The sequence below is a fragment of the Oryzias melastigma genome, linkage group LG15 (assembly GCF_002922805.2).
Source record: "Oryzias melastigma strain HK-1 linkage group LG15, ASM292280v2, whole genome shotgun sequence".
In the NCBI taxonomy this organism is placed as follows: domain Eukaryota; kingdom Metazoa; phylum Chordata; class Actinopteri; order Beloniformes; family Adrianichthyidae; genus Oryzias; species Oryzias melastigma.
This window is the reverse complement of record NC_050526.1, coordinates 3,765,043-3,773,998: the sequence shown is the minus strand read 5'-3', so window position 1 is coordinate 3,773,998 and position 8,956 is coordinate 3,765,043. Positions and strand designations below refer to the sequence as shown.

The 8,956-nt window shown below is 35.6% G+C and overlaps 1 protein-coding gene and 1 long non-coding RNA gene across 2 annotated transcripts in view; one reads left to right on the top strand and one right to left on the bottom strand.

Moving 5' to 3' along the window:
• The window catches only part of oprm1 (opioid receptor, mu 1), a gene marked incomplete at its 5' end in the record, with an annotated part of 9,953 nt that extends 6,463 nt beyond the window's left edge, over nucleotides 1–3,490 (bottom strand). The window contains 1 exon segment of the mRNA XM_024297562.1: nucleotides 3,166–3,490. Within this exon segment, the coding sequence (XP_024153330.1) occupies nucleotides 3,166–3,490 (325 nt within the window).
• Nucleotides 3,491–5,113: 1,623 nt separating this feature from the next.
• The window catches only part of LOC112161978, a 47,628-nt gene continuing 43,785 nt past the window's right edge, over nucleotides 5,114–8,956 (top strand). Inside the window, exon 1 of the long non-coding RNA XR_004949171.1 lies at nucleotides 5,114–5,227. This is a non-coding gene — a long non-coding RNA (uncharacterized LOC112161978). The remainder of the gene's footprint in view (nucleotides 5,228–8,956) is intronic.

Below are 8,956 nucleotides of genomic sequence, written 5' to 3'. Positions count from 1 at the left end.
AAAAAAAAAGAAAACTTTATAAATGCCAAAATAGTCCAAAAAGCTAGCATAATGCCGTTATAACTTGCCCCTTTTTGGACAAAAAAAGTTAAACCAGTTGAACTTTCACCAATCAGGGACCCAGATTGTGTAGTTATGTATGGATGGCGTCCTCTTTTCATTCACTGAAGTGCCAAGTGTTTGAAAATTTATCATGGCGAAGAAATTGATAATTGCAGTTTGTGCACGGACAGACTTATATAATACAAAGTCTTTCATGTATCAGATTAGAGCTGTGAAAGGAAAAACCTGGAGCACAATTTGTGATTTTATGTCTCACACCAACCCTCCTCCACTTGTAGGTGGTGAGCATGCGGTAGTAAACGATAGAAAATAAAGAAGAAGCCCCTCCCTGCTTGTTCAGTGTGAACAACACGGGCAAAATGAGGTTTCAAGAATCCGTGCAGTTTGTTTTTGTAAATGCGTCACGTGTGAGTGCAGCTTAACCGTATCCTGAATTGCAAAATTTTGAAAATTACAATTAAAAAAAGTCTAAAAATATCAGATGATTAAGATTCAATGAAACAAAGTTGTTAATTTGTAGAAGTCATTTCTGATTTGAAATAATTCCATAAAAGAAACATTACAAGATTTTTTTTCCCCTTACAACACCATTTTAACACTTTGCGATTATCTTTCAGTGCAAAAAGATTGATGGTATTTTGTCTCGACATAAATCCTCTTTCATTGGGTGTTTTTTTTCAACATTTTCAGTGCTGAAGTTTTTGAACCAATTTCAGGTTTGCTGTAGGAAAATTCTCAAAAGTTTCCACAAATCAGCAACTTTATTTGATTAAATCTTCATTTTCTGTAAAATGTTTGATGAATACTTTCCCTTCAACGTCAAAGTGGAGGCTAACAACCGGATGCTAGCTAGCTATAGCTACGTCTGACTTTTAAGATGTGATGAATAAATAAAGCAAAATAAAATGACAAAACCATTCTAAAACCGGTATTTTCTAAATTTAATATAAACGAGAATCGACCGTGTCTCCAACTTTATTATCTGCATGTGTGAAACAGTCGAGTCTGTCACGGTAAATTAGCTAGAATAGCTTCTACTACAACAACTATTTCAATAATTCCGTACGTCGAGGAAAAGTTGCGATTTTGTCTATTAACGGCAGCTTTGTTGTTCGTTTAAGTTGGTTTTCACCCCAAATAAACTTTCCAAATACGTTTCATTGTTTGGTTTTTGTTAGCTTTTTAGCTAGCAATCTAAACTAGCCATTCAAATAGCCGCTTCGCTTTAACTCAAGTGACCAAGAAAGATGTTTTGAACAGAATCCAGCAGCTTTCCAAAATAAAACTTTCTACAGGATCAGAAAATAAACCGAACAGAAATAATCTAAGTTAGCGCATCTATTTCTTTTTTCTTTCTGCAGCCCGGTATCAAGTGACCCATGGGCCGGTACCGGTCCGCACCGCAGGACTTGGAGACCCGTATTCTAAAAGTGTGTTCAAGAATGCGGTAAAAGCATGTGTCAAGTGTATGTTTTCCTTTTAAAGTACTGAAGGGCAGAAATGCTTTGAAAAAAAATCTTCAGATTCAGTGTTTTTTGTACTGTGTCTATAAGAGAATCTTTCATTGTGTTTTCTCACAAAAATGTGAAACCACAAAGTTTTTCAAAAACTATTTGCTGGAGCAGTTTCAGAATTCTTTTAATCAATGTAAACAGAAAGATGGCCTTCGTTTGCCAAAATCTTTAGCTGGAACGCAACTCGCCGTCTGTAGTTTGTGCTTTTTTTCTCACATTTGTTGTGTTTTTGATGACAAAAAACGAGTTTAGCTTTGAAATCGGTTTGAATTGAAGCTTCAAAATGTCTCAGCTTGAGGGTTTTTCCACTTCTTTCTTAGTTTGTAGAACACATAATTAAACATAAATAAAGTCCTGGTGTTTGCACTTGCATAAATAATCCCTTCAAATTTGCTAATTAATTTATTAGGAAATTTCATGAAAGCCCGTTTAAAAATAGCAGAACTCTAGTGTGTGTTTAATAGAGTCTCCTTCATAAATTGTGATAAATAATGTGAAATGAAAGAGTTTTATTGCTTATAAACATAATTTTTCTGCTGAAGTTCAAAGCTTCAAGTCTGTTCCCGCTCAGTCTGTTGTGTCACTTCAAACACAAAAGTCCCAGACACACACAGACGAGGTGTTAATCTGAACCTTTGTCTTGGCCGGATCGTTGCATGAAAGCAGCTTCACGTGTGGTTACATCACATAATAAGTGTGTCTCCTCTTTCTGAATCCTGCCGGAGGACTCTTTAAAGCCAAATCAGATTGAAAGTCGGAAACATTTCATCCTGTTTTCTGGCTTCTTTTCTATACTTTAGTATTTCAAAGGAAAGAAATGTTTTTTTTTATCATTTCAAAGCTGTTTTCACACATACTGACAGTTGGTTATTACTTAGACAAAAGGAGAAATAAATAGCTTCTAAGTTAAATCTTAATTTTCAACACTTCAAAAAACATCCTCCTTCTATTCTGATTGCATGCACCGTAAAAAATGTCAGTATTTTTTAAGAAAAAAAAAGTAAAATCACGACAGTTAGCATGGCCATAGTCATAAAATACAAAATGACTTTAAAGTCATTAAATTAAAGTCATAAACGTCTAAAAATTCTGTTAAAACGGTAAAAAAAAGTTTTTTTTTACAATAAAAATGAATGTATATCTATGTTGATTTTGTAGACTGACATTGTCATTTCTATATTTTGGTGTTTCTACAGTAAAATTATCATACAGTTTTCAACAAAAAACAGTGAAAATTAACTATAGAAATTATTTTAGCCTAATATAATAAAAAAAAATACCACTTAATATTTTACAGTAAAATTCTGGCAGTTTTTTAGAATTGAATGTATTTATTTGCTAATTTTTCAGTGTTACACTGTGTTTTTCAAGGGTTAATGCATCGCTAGTAACAGTAAAAATTAGAAATATTATCCAAAAAGAACTGTAAAAAAAAAAAAAACAATTGTTTTTACTGTGATGTTTAAAGTAACACCTAATATTTTTACTTCTGGCAACCACAGCTGCCAGTTTTTTACCGTAAAATTTACAATAATTTTCTACAGTGTGTGCAGACCACAAAAACAAACTTGTCTGGTCTCACACTTACGGCTTTTCGCGGTAGCAGCCATGAACATGACCGGCAAACCGATGGCAGAGGACAGGATCCAGTTGCAGATGTTGACGATCTTGGCGTTGCGAGGCGTCCTGAAGTCCAGCGCTTTGACGGGGTGGCACACGGCGATGTAGCGGTCGATGCTCATGGTCGTGAGGGTGAAGATGGAGGTGAACATGTTGTAGTAGTCGATGGACATCACCATCTTGCAGAGCAGGTCGCCGAACGGCCAAGACCCCATCAGGTAGTTGACGCTCTGGAACGGCAGCGTGCTGGTGACCAAGGCGTCCGCCAGAGCCAGGTTGAAGATGTAGATGTTTGTGGCGGTCTTCATTTTGGTGTACCTGTAGAACAAAGAATTATCATAAACAACAGGGCAAAGGAAAAATGAAGCCTTTTTTGTTCAAATTTATTTAATGAAAGCATCAAAACAGAACGTTTTTCCTGACTTTTATCAATAAAAAGTTTAGAAATTACAAAATCTTAAAAAAATAACGTCTAGAATAAACTTTTTTTTTGCCATGAACATAATTTTTCTTGGAAAATGTCTGCGTAGTTTTTTAAATTCAAACTTTATTTGTTTGTATTGCACTTTTCAGTCAAATGAAACACAAAGCGCTAAACATAAAAGCAAATAAAATACGCAAAAAACACGTGTCAAAACTAATTTTGAAAAAAACTGCCATGGGTTAAAAAATAAGCTTTTTATTTCCAACATCCTTATATGTTTCTCTCTTCATGACTAGGTCGGATTAAACTATCTGGCGGGCCGGATGCGGCCCGTGGGGCGTATGTTTGAAACCCCTGCTTTAGAGTGTTACATTACTGCTTTTTTTAAAATAGTTGTATCATCTGTAATAGGAATAAGTCTGGACCATAAAAATAAATAATTTTTTTCCTTTTTTTAAAATTGGAACGAGCGAATCATCATCCTCGACTCTTTCATGGTGTCAGTTCTTTTAGGTTTTTAAATTTCGTTTAAGTTTATACCCAAATAACTAGTTCAGTCCTGATCTGGGCTTTTCTTTGTCTTGATTTTTGTTCCAGTCCACTTTTTTTTTTTTTTGTCTTCTTTCTTTGTTATCCAATGAAATCACCCAGACTGCAAAGAAAAGAGCACTGCATGTGAGAAAGTAACCGACTTGAGACCAGCTTTCTTCAGCTGTCTTACTTTCTCTTGATTTTTTTCATTTTTGATTTCAGCAATTTTCCTGTTCCAACTACAAACCTAGCCTTCAAATTTCAAGCCTGGAGGATTTAGTAAGAGTTGCTTTTTGCACAACATCACCCCAAAGATGGAAAAAACAAACAATTTAATTTTAAAAAAAGGAGAAAATACATTTTAGCAGTGGCAATAAATAGAAAAAAACAGTCTATTTATAATTTCTGAGGATGTTGTGTTCATTAGTGGTTGGGATGCTTGATTTTTGTCCCTTTATGGTTCATTTAAGGAACACGTTTCATGTATTGAACATACACACTACAAAAAAAAATACTGTTTCTCAGTTCACATTTTCAGCATCTCTGTGTCTAAATTCAGACATGACCTTCACTTGATGAACACATCTGAAACACCTCAGAAAATCATCACAGTTAGGATGGTTCCGTGTGATCCAAAGCAACTTTATGCAAATGCACCCCAACAGACAGCAATGAATGGAATGCTTAGTAAGCATTCACTAGTGTGATTCTCCTGCTCCTTTCCGTAAATTTCTCTGCATGTAAAAAACACTAAATAATTTTGGTATCAAAACGTTTAGATTGTTCAGATCATTGCTTTTATTTTTATTATTTAAAAACTTTATAGTTTTTGAAATATTGAGTAAAATATGCCCCATAGGAAATGAAGAAGAAAGTCTTCAGTTTTTAAGTAGATTACCAAAAAGCCTTTAAATATTAGGGCATTTCAGTTTGGCCACTAGGTGGCGATCGCGCTATAGAAGTGTAATTCAAGAAGAAGACGACAACAGTATGAAGAAAACAAACGATTTTTTTAAGACCTAAAATAGTTACTTTAACAAATATTTCCTTGAAAGAGTTTGGAAAATGAATGCCTGTAAGTTCATAAAGATGTTCACTTAGTCAGCAATGTATTTTTTTGGTTGGCCAAGCTTTAGCATTAGCCGTCCTATGGGAAGTTCTATTGAACGTTAGCATCAAGCTAGCGGACTTTAGCTTTCTGTGCTAAATTGATTAATATATTTTGTGAATCGATTATTGATCTATTAAACTTAAATCAATTCATCGATTTTTTTTCAACCCAATATATTCATGGGCTATGTCTTCATCTTTTATAGTAAATACAATAAAATAAAAATGGACTCTAGCTAATATTTTAGCAACATGCTAACGTTTTTGGCTAATTTGGCATCTACTGAGTTTTTTATGCCAATTTGGAGTTTAGCTAATATTTTAGCAACATGCTGACTTTTTGGGCTAATTTAACATTTACTAAGGTTTTTTTTTTCTTTCTTTCTTTTTTTTGGCTAATTTGGAGTTTAGCTCATTAAAGCAACATAATACATATTTTTGTAAAGTTGGCATGTATTAGGGATTTTTAAGCAATTTTACTACACTTTTTTTTTTTTTTTTTTAAATTTAGGTCAACTTCAGCGCTCTTTCATAGTTCTTTTACAAAATTTCCAGTCTTTTAGCAAATTTAACATTTTGCAAATAGCTTTTCCATTTTCAGCAAATCCCTTCAGCAATTAAAGTAAACTGTCACAATTTTCAGCAAAAAGCTTAATCAACTACTTTCAGCAAAAAGCATTCACAGTAGCATTATCGCAGTTTCAGGCAACTTTTCTATTTTACATTTGATATCCATGTGTCAGATCGTGCAGGAAAAGTTACAATTTCCTTCATGCTTTTGCAAAAACAGAACATTTCTACCCCATAATTCCCTAATGGATTTAGATACTATAAAGCAGCATCTCTTAAAACTATGTTTGCATTTCTCTTAAACATCGTTTCAGTCAATAAATGAGCAAATCTGAGCATAAAAAGAGAAAAGCATTCAAAGAAACCAGAGTGCGCAGTGATTCTGAGAACAGCAGTAACTATGAGCATAAATCCCCTCAGTGAGCCCAAACACCAATAGCTGCAGTGTTTAGAGCTGCTGTCAGCAAAGACGTAAACCATGTTTGGGGCTCGCCGTCTTTTAAATAAAGCTGCGGTTTGACTTTGCAATCCCCTGCAAAATGTTCTAGAACTAAATCAAGCTTGTGTATGAAAAGAGGTGTGAAAAGTTCAGCTCAGCCTGTTTATGAAGCCGTTCCTGCTTAATAATGCGAAGACTTTTATGAGTTTTGCTGCCGCCGTGGTCAAAACGCCTGCCAGCGATGAAGACCTCCAGAGAGCCGTTACATAGAACTAAGCTAATGAGCTCAAATAATGAAGGTTTGATGAAAGTACCTGAGAATTAGAAGAGGCTGTCTGTGAAAATGCATTTAAATTCTGCTCCACTCCTACTCTAGGGATGCGTCTAGTTTCTAGTTTTTTTATCCAGAAATTATTCTGTAAATTAACGCATTTATAGGATTAGTTCTTTTATCTGCCTGTGTTGCTTTTTTCCATTAAATATTTATAAGAAAGATGGATTTTTCCTTCAATGTTTTGATCTCAATTTGCATTTCTAGAATGGGTTTTTACCATTTTTATTTATTTCCAGCGTCTAAAACAGTGTGATAATTAATCTTTCCTCCCTGTTTTCTTCGATAAACTGAAGTCCAATGTTTTTAAATTTGCCAGCAGTCAGTAGCTCTCCAAACGGAGGTCATGCACCTTCCTCGGTACTCCATGTTCTCAGACACCTCCCCACTGTGCTGTTTTTTCCTAAACTCGATTTTCCAGCCTTGTTGATACTGCAACCACAGCTTGTTTATACCACTTTTTTTCCAACCCTTCTAACATTCTGAGTCCTCCTAACAACCAGAGGTGACAGGTAGTTCATTAAATTCTGATTAAGTCTAGCACTGACAGCTCCGTGCGTTTGTTACTTCACTTTTTATTTGCACTGAGACTACTTCGACACTTGGCGGTGAAGTTAAGGCAGTTTCACTGACTGCTGATACTCGTTTCAAACACCCTCCTAATGACTTGGAGACCCCAGTGTCTGCTGGTGATGCAACAAGCTGGAGAGAACAGCAAAAAAACTCAGATAACCCAAAGAGAAAACAACAGCAGAGGCTTAGATTTTAATGATCAGTCACTGATTCGGATCAGTTTTAGATTGGATTTGCTGGTTAGTTAGACTGAAAAAAATGAAATCCTGGTTTGGCTCTTTGCTACGAACACATTCACCGCAGATGTCATATCCAAACACTTGCAATAGATTGTGTTTGTCTATGCACTTCCATTTTCAGAAGCCCCGTCTGCTGAATTAATGGCAGCTCTTTGTCATTGTAATGAGGATCAATAAATCATACAAGCTCTGCTGCTGAGGAATTTTATTTTTTTCACATTTACTGATGAAACATCCATTTGGTTCCTACTTGGTGTTCAGTTTTCATTCGATTTTAGAAACTTTAGGTATAAAAGCAAGGCTTTTGTTAGGAGAAAACTGCAGATCTTTTAACCTGCAGCTCAGTTTTACCTCCAAACAAACGCTGAAAAATTTGCATTGTGTGATATTAGCGATCGATATTGCAATGACTTGCGATACATGACCATGCATCAAAACAACTAATATGTCATTTCCATTTCACTGCATCACTTTTATTTAAATAAATTCAACAGAACTAAAATAATTCTCCAAATGATCGACGTCTATAAGAGGCGAGTAGCTAACATAAAATAGGTCTATCTGTTTAATTGCGATTTTAGCCATGTTTTCGATATGTGGATTGCACAAGTTGATATTGCGACAATGATACATTTGCGATGTATTGTGCAGGCCTACTCCAAACCCTGAGTTAGGGTGAAAAAATGAAATAAAATCCAAGCCGACAAGTTTAAAAATGTATCCTGTTAACTGTGACGCAGCATCAACTGGCTGCAAAGTACGGAGGCCCTGAAGTGCAAATCATACTAACAAATCTATTGATGCAAAAATATTTTAAAAATCACAAATAAAAAAGAAAAACAACATTACATTTTAGAAAACAAAATCAATTCCTGACAAAAAATACAATTAAAAATAAAGTTAAAAAATAAATTAAAAAGCAACTTTTTAGAAAACAAAAGTAATTTTTGCTTTTTATCAATGTCCTATAATACCTTCAATTTCTGGTTTCTTGAGTTTTGTTTTTTAAAATTTCATTTTTGACTTTTGGAAATGGGCTGCACGGTGGCGCAGTGGTTAGCGCTCTTGCCTCACAGTGAGAAGGCCCCGGTTCGAATCCCGGCTGGGACCTTTCTGTGTGGAGTTTGCATGTTCTCCCCGTGCATGCGTGGGTTTTCACCGGGGACTCCGGCTTCCTCCCACCGTCCAAAAACATGCTTCATAGGTTCATTGGTGACTCTAAATTGCCCCTAGGTGTGAATGTGAGTGTGATTGAGGCCCTGCGACAGACTGGCGACCTGTCCAGGGTGTACCCCGCCTTCGCCCATCAGTAGCCGGGATAGGCTCCGGCACCCCCGCGACCCCGGAAGGGAAGAAGCGGACAAGAAGATGGATGGATGGATGGACTTTTGGAAATTACTTTTGTTTGTCCAAACTTTTTTTTGTTTTTGCAGAAACTATAAATGTTGGTTCTATGGAACATCGCTGACTGTATGATAATATTTAAGGATATAATCATCCAATCAGCAACGTCCCATACCTACCTCTGTTTTTCTGTTGTGT